This window comes from Rhipicephalus microplus, chromosome 2 (genome assembly GCF_043290135.1).
Source record: "Rhipicephalus microplus isolate Deutch F79 chromosome 2, USDA_Rmic, whole genome shotgun sequence".
Taxonomy (NCBI): domain Eukaryota; kingdom Metazoa; phylum Arthropoda; class Arachnida; order Ixodida; family Ixodidae; genus Rhipicephalus; species Rhipicephalus microplus.
The window spans coordinates 278,819,429-278,838,914 of NC_134701.1; the positions used below are offsets into that span (position 1 = coordinate 278,819,429).

At 48.1% G+C, this 19,486-nt stretch overlaps 2 protein-coding genes across 3 annotated transcripts in view; one reads left to right on the forward strand and one right to left on the reverse strand.

The window, feature by feature from the left end:
* Positions 1-19,486, reverse strand: part of LOC119163070 (DNA-binding protein RFX6) — a 283,694-nt gene that overhangs the window by 202,767 nt on the left and 61,441 nt on the right. The window lies entirely within an intron of this gene.
* Positions 1-19,486, forward strand: part of LOC119163077 (uncharacterized) — a 164,329-nt gene that overhangs the window by 111,224 nt on the left and 33,619 nt on the right. For both annotated transcript variants that reach the window (XM_075882093.1, XM_075882092.1), the window contains exon 2: positions 16,255-16,441. In XM_075882093.1, coding sequence (XP_075738208.1) covers positions 16,255-16,441 — 187 coding nt within the window. The remainder of the gene's footprint in view (positions 1-16,254; positions 16,442-19,486) is intronic.

A 19,486-nucleotide genomic window follows, 5' to 3' on the forward strand; every position in this document is an offset into this window, starting at 1 on the left:
GCACGTCGTTGATTAGCTTTCGTGTGCCGTAAATCGAACGTACGTGATTTCCGAACTGCGATATGGATCCCAGACTGTATACTGCCTGCTTGCCTACCATTCCATCTGCCCTGTGCACGTACCCTTGCTGAATTGAGGCCCCGAATTGAGCAGTTGGCTGGGCACAGTAAGCGACAAGACGGCAACGTTACAGTGTTGAGGTCCTCCGTTCATTTTATTATACGTTTTGTCTTTTTCTTGCTCCAAACTCAAATGTTGCGACAAGGTTAATCCCAGGGCTCTCCGTATTTCATGGCACGCATTGTTGATCTACACGGCGCAGTGCACTTATGAACTGTTGCTGTAGCATTCCGGCCTAGAATTCTTACGGCCACGCTTCGACTTTACCGTTCGGCAAAGAGGGGTTCTACAGCCTCAGCGAACACATCTCTGAGTATGCCAGCACGGGAGAGTGCGCGTGCCATTTTGTGTTTTCCGATAACAACACGCTGCCCACAGTGGCGCAGGATCACTGCACCATCGCCGAAGAGTTGGTCGATAACATCACTATTTCCATTTCTTCCTTGCCCGTCTTCCTGCGCCTGGTCGCATGAAAGACTTGCCCGGCCTTCGATTTGCATAATTCGGAACAGGCCCATGCGGCGGAGGCGTCGCCAGTCGTTTGTACGCATACACCAATGCGTGGTTGTTTTCGTGCCTCCCGCATTCACGCATCCACGCGCCAAACGTCGCAGGCGCACAGTCGGAAGCGTGGGCTAGCGCAAGTTTCCCAACATGACGGGTAAATGCAGTATTTTTAAAAAAAAGGAAAAAAAGATGGCCCTGTCGGACCTCCATTTATTAGGCGAATGCACGACCTTAAGCGCTCCGTATACAGCTAGTCGAGGAGGCAGTGGCGGTGCAGGGCGGTGTGGAAGACAAACGCGCCTTTAATGAGGTCGCGCACCCTGAACCCACGAGTCAAACCTCGCATGCCGTTGTAGCATGCCGTTTGCGGTGTCCCATTCGTATGCGGGGATGAGCATCCATACACGACGGTAACTCAAGCTGGGAAAATATCTGGGACAATTTAATTTATTACAGAAAAAAAGAGTGACGAAGGGCGGAGACTATTTGAATCTTTCATTGGGGTTACGAGGACACGTGCATGCGCCCGAGAGCTGAGCCGAACAACTGCAGTCTGCATAATGAACACACCGTCTCCTTCCATTCGTGCAAGTACTCGAGGAACTCCCTGACAAACGCGGCAGTGAATTGTATCTTTCTCCTTTTCTTTGCCGGAAGGTTTGTTAGAAAGTGAATATTCAGCGGTTCGTAATGCATACGTGACGATTTCACAACGCACTTTTTTGTTGCCTCAAATCACGGGCAATGCAATGAACGCAGCAAGTCTCGCACATATTTAAGCGAGACAGAGAACATCTGCTACAATGGTCTGACATAACAACTACATTGCGGACGCGATTGAAAAGGTTATTCAAGATCACACACGGAAATCGACGACTTGTCCTTCGCGCACATCGGTTTCGATTAACTAGTTATATAAGTGCACGTGTTGCCAGACATGTGATTGATGGCGACAATAGGAAAAAAAAATACCACTGTATAAATCACCTTCGCTATGTCGTTTGCGCAATTAGAGAAACAGGCGAGTCTACAGAACTTAAACATTACCTGACAGTGGAACAAATATTTAAGTGGGTTGGTTAGTATTCATCTTAAGGAAAGCGCGGCAACACAAGCGCCCGCCTTGCTGCGGCTTCATTTGTCCTTCTGTTATACAGCGCCGGACGAAGCTTCAGGGGCCGCCCGGCTTGTCGGTATCCATCGTCTCATGTTTCACGGCCACGCAGTGGTCAATACAGGCCCAGTGGAAACTAAAACAACAAAGTATAAAATATAAAATTCAGAAGTAGTAATTAATGACGATAATTTGCCTAAAACCACAAAAAAAAAACACTTCAAAAACTTCCGGTCAATACGAGCGCCGCGCTAGAGGAGGCGCCTCGGAAAGCGCGAAATAGCCGAGACCATTGCAAGCCCGCAATTGCGACGTAATCGTTGCCTTGCCCGCGCATGACACTTGCTCATGTTTCGCGCTGATGGGGCTGCATTAGGCACAAAATATATCTGTAATGCTGATATTTCTGCAATGCTATTAAAGATGTAATGCTACTAAAGATATTTCTGTAATGCTGAAATAACCACATTAAATCATGCGTGATCGAAATCGAGCTGAGTGTAGCTATAGTCACCTAGATGTAGGAGTACTGAAGCGTGAAGACCCACGTCTTACAAATAGAGTGCGACGAGCAAAGCGTAGCAGTTTTCCTTCGTTACTTGTGGGATGACACGGGTAAGCGCCGAAGGCCGCTTAAGTACTTCTACGCCATCTGGTATTATGCAGAAGCATCAGCGCCCAGGACAAGACGCGTGACTTGAGAAAGTGCTGCTGCCAGTCATTTTCCTACACACGGCCTGTTCTTCTGAGCCTTTTCTCTGCAACACGAACGACTGACTGCTACGAGCATTTGTACCAGAATTCGTTTTCTTAAAACATGTTCTAATTCTGTTGAACATTGGAAGTCTGACATGTATGCAAGATAAAGCCACAATACGAGGAGTGAAACCGCAGGAGGCGACCAGTTTCGACAACACGGGGTACTTTTAACTTGTGCTGTATTTACTTAGCTCTACAAGTACGCGAAAATTTTTGCATTTCAGTCCCACCCGAATCGCCACCGTAATGAACAGGAATCGAACCCGCTTCTTTAAATATTTAAATATAGCAGCAGAACACTTTCTTCGCCAAACGACCAGGCGGGTGTACTGAATATATTTCTACCACGTTCTCGGACAAACTTGACCGTTTTGTAACATAGTGGTTCATTATTGTGAAATAGATACATCTGTTTTACGTATACATGCCTCAATACAGCTGAATGAAAGCGGGCAGTTTTCCTCGTGTAGAGCAGACATCAGAGCCTCCACCGTGACGTGCTTGTTAAGCGCGCATAAACAAATGCAGTTGACTATACATGATATTGTAAAAGAATTGAAAAAAAAAGCAGATGTTAGGCCATGAGTCAAAGCAACTGGCATAAGCAGGTCACGTCACTTTTCAAGTCCTCGATCATCCGAGACTCTGGGAAAGCACCGGAAACATGACAGCCCAGATGCGAGCACAAATACAACGTCGACCTGGTATCTCACACAGCGTGCTGTGCGAGACAGCATTAAAAAAAAAGGGGGGGGGGAGTGAAAGCGTGTTACATCATCAATAACGGAGGTTCACATTAACTGTGCCCGATGGAAAGAAGTAACGCCGCTCATCAGTCACTTTCGTCTTGACACTCCTTGCGGAATCATTGCATCAGCGATATACATAAAATATCGAAAGCACGGCTTGAACTTATCCATCCTGTTATGCGCGTTTATCTATGTTCTCTCAAGAAAACACTGTCGTATAAATGGTCACGCTTTTTTTTTTTTGAGCAAGACTTTATATAGGTTTCAGACGAATAGCTGTGAAGGCGTTCTCGAGTTCGGCATATCTGCTGAATTATTGGAGTACGTGATAGATCGTAGTTAAACGTTTGTAAATACCTTAAGAAACACTGCATTTGTTGAGCACTGGAAGTTAATGAATACCGTTTTAAATGCGAAGCAATTTTTAGTGGACTGCAGGCACTTTTAGCGTGTCTAATTACGTCGTCGTCGTCATCATCATCACCATCATCATCCTGACTACGTCAACTGCAGGACAAAGGCCTCTCCCATGTTCCGCCAGTCAACTCGGTCCTGTGCTTGCTGCTGCCATTTTATACCCACAAACTTCTTAATTGCATCTGCCCACCTAACTTTCTGTCTCCCCCTAACCAGCTTGCTTTCTCTGGGAATCCAGTTAGTTACCCTTAATGACCAGCTATCTAACTACAAATCTAAGTGTATATCCACCAACGTCTGTGTGCTCTCGTGATCGCCTCCTTAACTTAGGGTAGGCAAAAATTAGTATGGGAGGCCCCGCCGCGGTGGTATAGTGGCTAAGGTACTCGGCTGCTGACCCGCAGGTCGCAGGATCAAATTCCAGCTGCGGCGGCTGCGTTTCCGATGGAGGCGAAAATACTGTATACGCCCGTGTGCTCAGATTTGGGTGAACGTTAAAGAACCCCAGGTGGTGGAAATTTCCGGAGCCCTCCACCGCGGCGTCTCTCATAATGGTGGTTTTGGGGCGTTAAGCCCCACATATAAATCAAATCAATCAGCCACGTCAGGTCTTTTAACTGCTTTGGAAAAAAATACGATATGCAGGCGTAACGTTGGTGAAGCGCCTATTGTGGTTGCAGTGCTGGCTAACGATTTTTACAGACATAACTCATATACGTATACTCCTATGATACAGGTGTGACGTCGGGTTAATGTCAACTGTACACTTGAGCGCCATCGATCCAAGAAAGCCGGTCAACGTAACGCTCAGTGCTGCCATCCTCTCAAGTACAAGCGCTACATATCAGCTTACCGCTTCTGGTGTTCTTAATACCTATGTGGCTTGTTGGCGTCGTTACTCAACTGTGAAAAACGGGTTATATGACACATATGTGACCGTTAAACATATGTTTTGCGTACAACATCGGTACACGTATTTAGTGTAATTTCGCAGAAAAAAAAATTATCACCAGAGTCACCTTCCCTCCACATGCTTCGCATAACATCGATTCCCATGGTACTTGGAATCTGCCGAATTTTTATGGAAGGAATTAAGAACCAGTCATCCTAGGTTAGAAAAGTGATTATGCTTTCGTGAAATGCGCAGGGGTCAATGTACTTCCAAGCTGTCTCGGCCAAGTGAGTGAGGTTGTTGTTGATTAACTTATTCATTGGTCTTTACTCTAGATAGCAATTAGCCAAATAATATCTATGTTCCGCGGCCCAGCTAATGTTAGTCTAGCTGCTGTTTATTTTCAATTGCTTTTTTTTCCATATCAGCAGAAGATTCCGTGCACAATATAATGTTTGTGACAAAAAACTGATGACCGAACAGAGCATCGGTCTCATAACCACACATTAATTCACCAGTTTATCTCGTTGCTTAATCTTGAATGGCGTTTATGTACTCCCGGCACACGGTGACACCAAGACTTGTCTAGAACGTACCCCTCACGGCAAAACATCAGGGGGACCAGCAGGGCAAGTGGGAACTCGTAAACATGACCATGCATAATCATAACTAGCCGCTCTTGTGCCACGTGCTATTGCCAACGTTGTCAACGCAGTCTAGGGCATAGGCTCCCCGCGATCTAGACGCATATCTTGACCTCCGTTGTACAGGAGAAGAACGTCCGTTGCGCTCAGCTGCCGTGCACGGACCACCGAACCAGCCTGAATCTAGATCTCTCCCAGTTACCAATGTGACCTAACTAGGCAAACTGTTACGCCTGTTATATACTCTGTGAGCGTAACGGCAGCAATAACCGGCCTGGTAAGCGAAGCGCATTCGTTGTGGCCATGAGGAAAGCGCCGTGCATTTGAGGTTGAAAAGAGACGCGTAGGCGGCTGCGTCGAGATCTCGAGTCCTTGGAAAAAACGGAGCGGGCGAGGAGCAGTATACATTCGAGAATCGAGCGAGGAGACGCGAGCCAGCGAGTACTTAAAACAAACAAACAACGAACCGCAAGCAGGCGCGACCGTCGAGGGTGGTCTCGCACCCCGTCGCGCGGTGTAGGGCTTTTCGACTCGCGCGGGGCAAAAGAAGGGAAAGACGAAGCCGTCAGCAGCGAACCGGCGGTCGCCGAATTGGAGAAGGTATACACACTCGGAGGGGAGATTTACGCTCGTTGTTCGCGATTCTTCACGGCGTGCTCCGGACGAAGTGACAGCCAGCGAGACTTGCATCCAGGGCCGTTGTCCCGTTTCTGTCGCGCTGCCTGACGCTTTGATAGCTCCGCCGCCATAGTGCACACCAGGCGTTCGCTGAAAGGCGGCCGAGCGAAAGAGGAGTTTGATCGACAGATAGTTGTGTCAACGTCGCCATCTCGGGCTTCCTGGCGGTGCGTCCCTTCCTACCCTTGTCCTCTTTTCCCTCTCGCAGCTTGTTACGGGCCACGCGAAGATCGATCGTGAAAGAGGTCGCCTGACGTCATCTAATCTGCCTGGGATTTCTTGGGTCTGTTGTATAGACGCGTGTCGAGCGGTAGTGTCGAAAGCGTCAAGACATGATATAGTTTTTTTAATTTATTTTTTTTTCGCGGGGGTGTACACGTTTGAAGGAGCGCCACTGGCACTTTCGGAAACTCTAGAAGGATGGGGCTCGAAGGAATGGCGGCGGTTCATCGACCTTCGTCCCTCCTCGATCTCGCGGCGAAGGGACGAAATGCAAGAAAACGTAGCGGAAATAGCGAGGGCGGCCTAACGGGAAAGGCGGCGAGACGCCCACACACACGCACACGCACGTACAACGACGTACAGCACGGCCTCGCACGCGGAGGCACGGACAAACGGGTGGTCTCATCTGGCTGCTGCAGTGATGCCGCGCCAGAGGCCGTTCGCATTTGCCGGCGTTTTACGGCTGTGTCTTCGCCAGCTCCTCCTCGTCTTTTGTTTTTTTCCCGTCCTTTGAAAGCAGGAAACGGAATAGAACAACAACGCGAGCCGAAGAAATGGAAGACCGGCTCGGTGAGAGGGGCTCCTCTTACGCGGGACGACTACGATCAAGATATACGCCAGTCATTACCGAGCGACGCGTCGCATGCGTGCGCCTGCTCCGAGCGACAAAAAGGCCCATCTCGAGAAGGCGGACCCACAGTTTTCTCGGTGTTTATGTCGTCACCAAGTGTGCACGCGTGCTGTTTGGCGCCATCTGGCTGCTGTGACGACGCCGACGCCTGTCGGGGGCATTCGGGAACGCGAAGGGGTCACGTAAAAAGCCGAGCCTCGCGCGTCTATAGTCTTTTCCGATCTTCTCAGTTCTAATAGTCTTTGTCGTTTCCACGAGGCGCGCACCTTTTACGGGCCCCTTTAAGTCGAAGGCGTAGTCGTCTTCATTGCCCCCGAAGCATCGCTTACCGGTTTGATGCCGCTCCCCTCCCCACCTCGCCGGCGTAGTCGTTCGTCCCTCGCCGACCGACCTCGTGTATGCCTCGGGCGTCGTAGTAAAGTCTGAGGTTTATGAAGCCGACTTGCCCGGCGAGAGCGCGCACGAGCGTATAACGAGTATGCAAATCCATTGAGTCGACTGAAAAAGGGCGGTTTCCTCTGCAGCGTGTGCATACCGGTAGTGAGAGCTGGCGCGATAACTCGCCCCTGAACTCCTCCAACGCAATGTGCCTCTTTCCTTTCTTTGTAGAAGTTAGTTTACATTAAGTCGACTCCTGGTAGTGCACATGTTGGATGCGTGTTGAGGTAGGCAGCGCCCGTGGCGACGTTTCCTCGTCACCAGATAACGTAGCTCGAGTTGTTCGTCGTGGGCGGCGAGGACAGTTAAAAGTCTTCTCGGAAAGGCGTCGCGTGAAATGCTGATGGTTTTTCAAGCGGCGCACTGGGTGTGTGCCGTGTTTGCTCGCAGAGCAATGTTTTGACCGTGAGAAATGCAGGGTATATACGCGCGCTGCAACAACAGTATCAACGGGAACGCAAGCAGCTTATTTTCTTTCCCTCCTCCGCCCCCCCCCACCCCCACTTTCGCATGACTGAACGAGCGAATCGTATACCAAGTGCCTTGCCCGGGTTTCCCGCTTCAAGGAACGGATGTAAAGCGAAGATTACTTCACTACGAAGTACTGGTGCGACACGCTGAAAGACCGAGCGTAAGGAAATATGCTAAGTTAATTCGGTAGCGCCGTGATTCTAGAGTCAAGCTGCACTGGCCGACAACTCTGCCTGCAATGGCTTTCCCTTCTAGAAGACACCTGAAAACATTATGTATGCCTGTTCTGAATCATGATGATATAAGCGCTCGTTACTACATTACCACCACTATACAAGCACATGGCTTCAAATACATCGTTGCAATTTTTAAGAAACGAATTTCGTGAATGCAGTGTTGAATCCTGTGCTTTGCATAAAGATAGTTAATGTGTGCTCTGTTTCTACTCTCTCTTTCTCTCTTTCATTCTTATCTTTCTTGTTCTTTCCCACACGATCAGTAAAGGCTAGCAAACCCGACAGTAGTCCTGGTTGAACTTATTACCTCTCCAGTCAACACCCCCCTTTTCATGTATTCCCGTTTCCACACTTCTGCTACACTGAACGATTTCTATTCAAGCAACGTTTAATATCCCCAACAAACGTCCAACACTGCCGGGCAAACGTTGGACGCCGTTTCGTACAGTAGCACGGATGATACCGAATATAGAGAAGCCACCACTCTTCCTCTCCAGTAAGCAATGCAAGAAGCAACGCAAGCGCCTTCGTTTGTGGACGAACACACAGACATTACAGCGAAGGCCGGCGCACAACTCACCGCCACTTCCTGACGTCTCTGTTGGGCGTGCCCCGCGGTAACCGTGCGCACGAGTCGTGCCGTTTGTCAAGCCGCGGTGTCCGCGCCCTCTGACCTGCACTTTCCAATTGTGGGTCCCTGTGTCGAGAGGCTTGGTTTCCTCCATCTGGCTTATTGGGGTTGATCGGTCACTGGTCCAGGAAGGACACGCTTTGTACGAACAACTATAGGCTTTTCTCGTGCTGTCAGCGTGCTCCCAGTACGGGTAGCCGTTTGTTTGGGAGGAAATCGCGGGATGCCACATACACTAGAGGGAGAGATTGATGTTTCGGGCCACGAGGAAGCTTGGTGCTGACGGCGACCTTAAAAGCAGTGGCAGCTACCAATTCAGAGGATTAAACCACCATAAACGCATCACAATAATCTGGAAACAAATAATGAAAAAAAAACGTTATAAACTGTGCACTAAAAGCACCGAGATATATGCTGGAAAGCGCTCTCGTTCATCTTAATTAATGTAATTTTCATTTGTAGTTTCTTCACGTACGCCCTGAATGTGCGCGTAGAGTTGTAGTTTCCACAAGATACAACTAATCTATGAACATGTTCGAGCTCACTTTCTTCGTAAATCTACTCCAATAATGTATATGCAGCTGCTCATATGTATGCCCTGTTTACTGCATACGTTCATTAAATGGATCTTGAAATTTCCCGTGCTGTGCGCAAAGAACGCGAGGCACGATGCGATGCTATATACACCGGACTCGTTACGCAACAAGTTGTCTTCATAGTACACATACGCTGGTACAAATAGGAACAAGATTTGACAAGCATACGTTTTGCAAGTTTCTGGAGTGCATATAGTTGTGCTCGTTTGTGTCACATTTCTTTTTTTTTTTTCGAGCTTACTACTTTGTAAAGAAACGGCATTGCTGCCCCGTTGTATGGCCTTTAATGTAATTTCCAAACGAGCGAAACAGGAAGTTGAAGCAGCTGCTGTTTGCCCCGGAGAAGACAGGCGGGACTCTCACACTATCTTGAAAGGTACGCACCGTATACATGCATGTAGCTCTCAATACATTATATTACGTTACTTTTTTAAGGCGAAGCAGTTCTTTGCGTACTGCAAGCACTTCTGGCGTCTACCTGCGTATCTGTCTATCTAGCCGCTTAAGTCTGGGTGTTCACGTGACCCCCCCCCCCCCTAAATTTGGGTAAGATGGTTTGACAAATATGACGCGCTGGTCAGGACATGAGTAATGCCACAATCCCGTCGCGTACGTCGTCAAACACTTCTCGCCAGACAGTGGCACATACCCACGGGCGGGTATGTGCCGCGGGTTTGTGCCACAGGTGATGGACACTTAGTATCTATCGAGGAACGACGAGAACACTCACGGGCAATATTAACGCGCGAGCGCTAAGTAATACCCGACATCGGTAGCGTCGACCCGACAAATGTAAATAATAAATGTCGAAATCCCAGTAGGACTCGAGCCCAAGCATTCTGCGTAGCAATCAAGCATTCTACAACAGAGCCACACCATGTCTCGGTACTACTTTTCAAACAGACCCTAATGCCAGTGACGTTCCGTGCACGAAATTTTCCCTTTTTCGGAGAATTCTCGCCTGTCATTTCGAGCCAAACGGAAAAAGTGAATCTTCGTGATATTGCAGTTAATTTCAGCAATGGTTAAATTCTTTTATGACGACGGATAATTAGCGGTCACAGCGTGCCTTCATCTGCTGTAATCGACTATGGCGCATGCACCACGCAAATATAGCCTTTGAGATTTTTCTGATATCTACGCGGAGCGATTCCTAGTTCACTATTGGTACTATAGACTTAAAGCCCACAATGTGCAGTGTACTAAATGTATATGAATAATTAAAGTCATACTTTCGTTTCGAGGCAGTGAATGACTAGTACGTGAGAGAGGTGTAATTATATTATGTGTGTGCGTGGATGGGGCCGGAACTTAGTACTGTTCTGCAGAGAAATATGCCGAGAATTTCGTCAACGTTTGCAGGGGAAAGCCGCCGAAATAAGAAATTTTCATGTCTCTGAATGGGAATTCTTCGGCGTAGTACGGAACATCACTGAACGTATGCGCCATTTTTTCTGGCTAAACGCGAAATTGACAGTCGTCGACGTCCCGCGTTGGAAGCGTGAACAAGTGACGCGAAATATTACCTGATCACGCCACCTTGACGTCACACAGATCGACAAAATTTTTGCCATCTCATCGTCACTATGACGTTATCGCGACGTAACATGATGGCGTCTTCACCTGACATTGTCGCTTGGTCGATGGTGGGCATGATTACGGGGGCATTGCTAAACCATATGTGGTTCAGTGAAGATTGTAACGCCTCCGATCTTAGGGGCACTGCGACGTTACGATCAGAGAGGTTTTGTAGGGGGGCGGGTGAGGGTGAATACATCCACTGATGAGAAAAATAACATCACTCTCACCTTCAAATCATCTAAGGTGAATGTATAAAAAACCGCGTTTTCTTCTGTCTTTCCTTCCTCCTGCAGTTTCAGCCAGGGCGGATCCAGCCACTCTATTTAGCGGGGAGGGGGCGTCACTTGAAGTAACATTGGAGAGGGGGGCGTAGTGATGACTTGTCGTTTTTACTAGTAGAAAAACCCCTTCGCAGCATAAATACTGTTAATGTGTGCTCACAGACATTTCACGCATTTGTCCTAATTAGTAATAGGAGGTGGACAACCATGGAGTTATGGAGGGAGGGGGTGCTGACATAGACTACAGAAAGGCGATCGCCCATACCGCCCCCTCCTTCTCTGGATCCACCACTGATTTCAGCGTACTTTCTGTCATCCTATTCTCGCAAGAGCTATCGAGAGAACGTGACTTTCTTGAAAGCTTTCCCTTGTCAACGAGCGACCACTGGTCGCCGTAAATCAAAATGTCTTCACTTTCCTCTCCTCTTCTTTTTTTCCGGCGGTGTTCTACCAGCGGCAGCCAGAACTTGCGCTTGTCGTGTCTGTTCTCCTTAGGCTCCTTCTTGCCCTCAGTGCAGGAGCCAACTTGGACCAAGCTGCGGTATAAACGATCCGATCCGACGATTTGTTTACATCCTGCGAGCCTCGGCGAGAAGAGAAAGCGGCTCCCAGGGTTTTCGCTACTGCCTCTCGCACTGTTGTGGTCGCTCGCTCGTGTAGGTTCGCCGTAAACACCGCGCGGCCGCGAAGCTTCTAAGTTTGGCCGCCATGAAGGCGGCTTTGTAATCTCTCCCCCGCCCCTCCCAGTAACTCCACGGGCGGACCAGATTGTCCCGTGCCGTCTTTCCACATTTCAGGGTCGTTATACGCACCCGCAGGAGTTCCCACCGTATCGCCGAGGCGCGCCACCGCTCGCGTCTGATTCTAATCTGCGCTGCACTGCGTGCGCCGATCGAGTGCCTCGATGCCAGCCACTGTTTACAATTTCGGTTGTGTGCCCGGGCTTTCCCTTTCTTTCTTTCTTTCTTACCTTTCTTTCTCGCTTTCTTTCTTTCTTTTTTCTTTCCTTCCTTCTTTCTTTCACTATTTCTCTCTTTCCATTGTTTTCAGCTACACTAATGCGGTTCCTGCAGCGTGTGTGCTGTTACATGATCTAATGAAGCGGTGATGTCTTAATGGCGCGTTTTCGGGAGTGGCCATAGTGATAACGGTGATAATTTACTAGATGAACTCGTGCCTTGCGTATTTTAACGAAGGTGTTTTGTGTGTGTGTCTGTGATGTCTGCTCGCGTGCAGAGTAGGAGGTTCGGACAAAGATGGGCAAGGGCGACAGCTGCACCAGGTTGCGCTACTGCGTTTCTCGCAGAGTGAACGCGCATCGTAAGCTTTCGTAAAGAGCAGACGAAGACGAAAGGACAGAAGCTCGACGAAGACGAGCGCTGGCTTCGGTACTTTCATCTGTGTCTACACTGCAAGCAAACTTACAATGAAATACCGAATAACCCGTACTCAAACCTTGTACAACATGCGCAGTCCGGCAAGCCTAATGAAAAGTTGGCGTTCGTTCAGCTGTTATTGGTCTGGAACCTGGCGTGATTCATGGAACCCATAAGATATTTCTCGCAGCCCATTAGCTAAGAAATGTGCCAACTTCCTTGTTTATGCTTTACTTTAGTTTTAGTACCGCAACACGAGATCTGGTCTGTCAGACTACAGTGCAACGCGTGTAGAGAAGGAGCTCGGCAGATCCCACGTACCTCGAGAATCGACGTGATGCGAAGCATGCGAACGGAAGGCGACCATGCATATTGTGACTTCTTTATTAAGCGACACGTCATGAAAGGACGCTAAATATGTGAGTAAATATTCAACGCACAGACAGAAGTTGGAGAGTTGCAGATTCATATATAAACAGTTGTTTACACTTGGACAACGATGCGCCAACAAGAACGCGAGTGTTAGCAACACCAGAAGTGTTAAGCTGATATGAAGCGCCGATGCTCACGAGGATGGTGTCCCTGGACACTGCTACATAAATCAACTGCAGCGCGTGGCGCCTAACTACGATTGATGTTAATCCGACGTGACGGCTGTATTATAGGAGTACGTATGTAATGTTTATAAAATTAGGTAGCCACCACTGCGATCGCAATTGAAGTTTCACGAGCTTTAGGGTATACTTGAAAAGTAGTTCCGAGACCTAACGTGGCTCTGTGCTAGAATGCTTGATGGCCACGCAGAATGCTTGGATTCGATTCCTACTAAAACCCTGACATTTATTCTTTAAGTTCGTCGGGTTAACGCTGCCGATGCCAGGTTTCTATTAACGCTCCCGCTTTAAAATTGCCCATATGTGTTCTCGTTGTTCCTGGGTAGATACTAAGTGCGAGTCACCTGTGGCAGATATTAGCGGCACATGCACGCCCGCGGGTATGTGCCATTGTTTGGCGGGAAGTGTTTGCCGACGTACGCTACGAGATTGTGACATTATTCATGTCTTGACCAGCGCGTCCTATTCATCAAACCATCTTACCCTCCCATGCAAATTCAAGCCAAATTTGGTTCAAGCCAAATTGAAGGTTGATTACGAGAGCACTCAGACTTAAGCGGCTAGACAGACAGACAGACAGACAGACAGACAGACAGACAGACAGACAGACAGACAGACAGACAGACAGATAGACAGATAGATAGATAGATAGATAGATAGATAGATAGATAGATAGATAGATAGATAGATAGATAGATAGATAGATAGATAGATAGATAGATAGATAACAAAAGTGCTTGCAGTACGCTAAGAAATGATTGGAGTTAAAAAAAGAAATCGGTATGATAGCGATATTTGATCAATGTCATGTTTTGGTTCTCGAAACAATAAACAAAATTTGCACACACCGATTTTCTTCCAAATACAAAAATTTTGCGACGAATCTAGGCATATTTGTGTAAAAGCGGAAGTTACGTTGACAATCTCAACCAATTCAGTTGTCCCGCACGGGCGACTTCTCCGGTGTATGTGACGGTATTGTGACAAAGCTTCACAGCTGCACTGTTGCTTAAAGCGCGCTTTCTGAAAGTACGGCTGGTACTGCGGCAAAGTAAAGTGTGGGATTGGGCTAGTTGGTAATGCATTATTGAACTTCTCAGCGCAAAAACTTCAGACAAGTAACACAAAAGACGAGGACGAGCGCAGTCATCGTCTTTTGTGTTACTTGTCGGAAGTTTTTGCGCTGAGAAGTTCAATACTGCGGCAAAGTCGCCGTATCAGTCATGCCTCCGCATTCCCACATCCTTCCCCTCTGTCTCTTTTTTCAACCATCTCTCGGAACTATATTATAAATAAATAAATAAATGAATAAATGAATAAATAAATAAATGTGGGTGAGTCGCTTAGTCTGCGCAAATTGCATTGTTTTTTACTAGTGCGCGCACATGGTCTAGTGTTAATGGTATTCGACTGACGACCCGAAGTTCGCGGGATCGAATTCTGGCTGGGGCCACCGCATGTTCGATGGAGCATTGATTGATATGTGGGGTTTAACGTCCCAAAACCACCATATGATTATGAGAGACGCCGTAGTGGAGGGCTCCGGAAATTTCGACCACCTGGGGTTCTTTAACGTGCACCCAAATCTGAGCACACGGGCCTACAACATTTCCGCCTCCATCGGAAATGCAGCCGCCGCAGCCGGGATTTGAACCCGCGACCTGCGGGTCAGCAGCTGAGTACCTTAGCCACTAGACCACCGCGGCGGGGCAAAGTGTTCGATGGAGCAGAAGATGATATAAGCTCGTGTACTTATATTTTAGGTGCGCGTTCTAGAACCCCACGTGGGTCAAATTGCTGGACCCCATCACTATGGCGTCCCTAAGAAACATATCGTTCTTTTAGGAGGAAATCGCAGCAATCATCGTATTAACGCGACAGCGTTAAAGAGTTCGTTTGGCAGACATTCCGGTGTCGGCAGCAGCGGCGTCATTTGTTGTGAGCGAAAAATCATCTTGTGCGTGATTGAAAAAAAAATCGAGAGAGATTTGAATAAAATAAATCATGAAAAAATTCTGGATCTGAGAGTGAGGACTGAACTCGGGTCGCTTGGGTGGCAAGCTGGTGTTCTACCACAGAGCCTTGCGTCTGCTTGGACATACCGTGAGAATAACTTTCTCTTCTTGGAAAGTCGGTGGAAATAGCTCTTACGCTTTACAAACGCACGCGTCCTGTGTTCATGCTTTGCAATGCCACATGTAACAATATTGCAGTAAAAATGCGTGCGTACATTGCGATCGGGCGTTAGAGCATGTGATTATCATGACTTCACGGCTTAAAGCCGGCCACACACTACAAAAAGCACACACGTTACCGCGCCTTTTCCCTTGAGGCCACGTGGCGGGTTTACAGCAAGCTAGAAAAGATTTCACGCGGAGAATTGCCCGTGGTTTAAAGCTTGCTACCCATTACACAGAATGCAACCGCATGCGAAAGCTTCACCGACACTAGCCATTTTGAAACAAATACGCACTATAAGGACAGGATATCGCTGTGGCGTTAAACTTTTAAAGGCGTAGTATAAGGATCCCCCTGTTTTTTTTTTTTTTAACGACGGTAGTCTTTCCTGGGGTGCTTGGACGCAAAAATTTTGGTCTGTTTGTCCACCGTAACGATACCCCAAAGGCACCAAGCGATACTCCAAACGGCCAACCTCATCCGCAGCGCCCAACCAATATTGCCGAAGTTTCAGCGTTCATGCTTATGCGATTGTCAATTAAAAAGCAATTATTGCGCTTATCTGAGGCGCCATAACAAAGCGTCAATATTTTGTATGTGTGGCTTTATACTAGAGAAGGCACACGTATGTAATTATAAGGACCGTAGCGTTTTGTCACGCTGCACTGACAGTGCAACGCGATGCTCAAAAAGACAAGTGTTTCCAAAGTTTTCCTAGTTTTGCTAAGACGACACGATGACGGGACCTGCGTTCTACACCTCATCGCCTCCAAGACAGGCGGGCATCTTTCTCCGTGGGCGCGCACGCCTTCTTTCGTTTTCAGATGTAACTGCCAGATAGCGCTCGTGTCTGACGCGTCTCGATGCCCTCGTTCGCCTTCGCTGCACGGATCGAGACGCTCTAACGCAGCGCTTCCAGAATACTATTAAACTATTTTCTCGCGCAGAACATCAAATAAACGTTTTGTTCACTCTCTCCGCACTCAAGACTATCGTCTTTCGACGACATTTGAAGTGAAACATCAGATACGGGGCCAATTTTTCATTGAAGTATTCGCGCAACTGTGACGTGACACAAATTGACCGATGGCCTCTTGCCTCCTTTTTTCATGGCTGCAGCTCGGAGTGACGCGCAGTGGCCCAGTGGCTCCCTCCGGCGGCAGCGCCACGTCCTCCCGGTCCGGTGACGGCCGCAGCGGTGCAAGCAGCGGAAGCTACGCCGACACCGTGCGGCTCCTGTACAGCGCCAGGGACGCCCGCGAAGCTAGGATACGGGAACCCCGCGTCACGCCCGTTCTCTCGCAAGGTATCGCATATTGCGCACTCGAATCGACTGCTATGTGCACATCAACTAGACGGTAAAAGTGTTTAATAGCCCCGCCGCGGTGGTCTAGTGGCTAAGTATACTCGGATGCTGACCCACAGGTCGAGGGATCGAATCCCGCCTGCGGCCGCTGCATTTTCAATGAAGGCGCAAATGTTGTAGGCCAGTGTGCTCAGATTTGGGTGCACGTTAAAGAACCCCAGGTGGTCGAAATTTCCGGAGCCCTCCACTAAGGCGTCTCTCGTAATCATATGGTGGTTCGGGGACGTTAAAACCTCACATGTCAATCAAAAGTGTTTAATGTGGGGCAAAAGCCTTAATAATAATTTTGAAGTTTAACGTCCTAAAACCACTGTATGATTATAGCAGATGCTGAGGCCTCAGGGCAATTCGACCACCTGAGGTTCTTTAACGTGCACCTAAATCTGAGCACACGGGCCCCAAGCATTTTCGCCTTCATCGAAAATGCGGTCGCCGCGGCCGAGATGCGATCCCGCGACCTGCAGGTCAGCAGCCGAGTGCCTTAGCCACTATAGAAACCGGACGAGGCGGATGGGGCAAAAACCCTAGATATCTCATTACGGGAAAAATGCATTGTCCGGAGTTGACAACACGAACAACACCAGGCGTGCACAGCATGAACAGTACCAAATTACGTCGTATGGCGTCATCACATGGCATCCAATGATCGTCTCTCGGTCACAGGTACGCTGATCTCGCATGCGGAAAGCAGAAGGGTATAGGGATAAACAATGCAATCAATCGAGGCACGTCCAAAAAATTTAACGAGTGTCTCTTCAAAACTTAATTATCTTGTGCTCTCCTTAGTATTGTTTAGAGGGGCACACGATTTCGTTTCGTAATCCTTCCCTTTATGTGGTTATTACCACAACACACACACACACACACGCATGCACACACAAACACACACACACACACGCACGCACACACGCACACACACACACACACACACACATACACACACACACACACACACACACACACACACACACGCACGCACGCACGCACGCACACACACACACACTATTGCGCGCAGTTTTTTTTTCGAAAGCTGGCCACCATCATGTGAAAAGTGATAAAATGCAAGCGAACTTACGTCATACATGGCAGGCGCAAGGTTAAGCGAAAATGTGCAGCAATGACATTGAACATGTATACTATAGCATACCGAAGTTCCACTTCCACTATGCTACGGTCGTGCTGCAAGAAACTATGACCGGTGACGTTTCATCACAGAGCAGGACAAGCACGCGCACGCACACAAAGATCCTCGCGTATTTTTCATTACTCGAATAAACGACATTCGCAAAGTAAGCAGAGAACCTCAGTTTATTCGGCTGCCCTAAGTATTACTGAAAGCTGGTCAGAAAAAAAAAAAGAAAGAAAAACGGCTTTTATTAAGTGAACTTGAGCCGAAAAAGCGACGAGTAATGGAGTCGTTCCTTTTCGTGCTGTTCTTAATCGTGCCTCTGAGAAGTGACGCTCGCGGCTATTTCGGGAAGCAGTTTTACGCGTAACTCGGAATACGTAAGACATTCGAAGATTCTTCGTCGTTACGCGTCACCCGTGTACACATTTTTTTTCTCGCTTTTTTCTTATTAGTCGCCCGCGATGTATCGGTTCCGTTTCGATGGGCGCGATAATGGCATTGCTCTGCTTTTTGAGCCGGACGCGTCGTATTACGAGTGTTGCGCCAAAAATGCCGCCCGCGAGTACGTGACGTGGATAAGAAGTACGCACGGTGCCATCGCTGAGAAAGGCTGAGCCACGAGTAAGCGAGTGTATGCGACGATGTTTTTTTCCAGCGGATAGGTTTGGGTTGATAATCTTTGGTGCACGTGGCTCCTCGTTCTCTAGCTCGTTACTATGGGCTACACAGACACTATGGCAGACGGCGTTGCGCAATGTCCTCACTATGAACGTTGCTTGCTTGCTTGCTTGCAGTCACACCTCACCTGGTATGTGTGGTGCTAAACTGCTAATAAGTTGTTAGCTCAATAAAATCTGAAGTCATCGTCGTGATGTGAGGGTGACGTATTCAAATATTGAGCAAGGATGAGAGATGGCTACTTTCGAGATATGCGATAGATGAGAGGCTTGAAGGATTGGCACAGTATGTGTTTGTGAGATGTCGCTTCTTAATTATTATTTTGTCGCTGAGAGTGTGCGGTTGCTATAACACGCGGAGCCGTCTGTCGCGAAGCTGAAATCACTTTTATTCGTTCTCCTAATTAGCACCGTAACGGTGCTAATTAGGCAGGTGGAGAGTCAACTCTGTCTGCTCTCCTATATCCGTTGGTTTGAGTTCTCAGAAACGTGTCGTTATTTGTGTTCATTGGTTGCGAACGTGAAAGAATAGGATGCTTAACAAAAAGAATGAGATGTCTGCACTTCCCTAATAGCGAAACCATGCCTGCTTTATATCACACTAGCTTATAAGCAAAACTGACAGCAGTCAAGGCTCTTTTCAGTTCATTCCCGTGCACGGACAACACATCGGCGTTACAGTCTCCTACCATTCCACTGACGATTCATATGCTGCCACTTAAGAATGCAATTGCCTGCTTATTGCAGTGGCACAAGATAGGAACATTCACGTAACAGTGTACAATGGCGTACCATTCAGGGCCATTCTTAAGAATTGTCCCCCCCCCCCGCGGGTCAGTGGATACGGTTTTCAGCTGCTGACCTGAAGGTCCAGGGTTCGACCCCGGCCACGGCCGTCGCATTTTGGTGGAGGCGAAATGATGGAGGCCCATGTAGTGTGCGAAGTCAGAGCACGTCAAAGAACACAGGACGACCGAAATTTCCTGAGCGCTTCACTGTGGCGTCCCTCATAATCATATCGTGGTTTAAGGACCTGAAACCTCGATTATTATTATTATTATTATTATTATTATTATTGTTGTTGTTGTTGTTGTTGTTGTTTTTACGAATTGGTAATGCAAACATTCGTTCTCTTGTATACGACTAGAATACCGTGTGAATCGACGGACACTCAGTCGA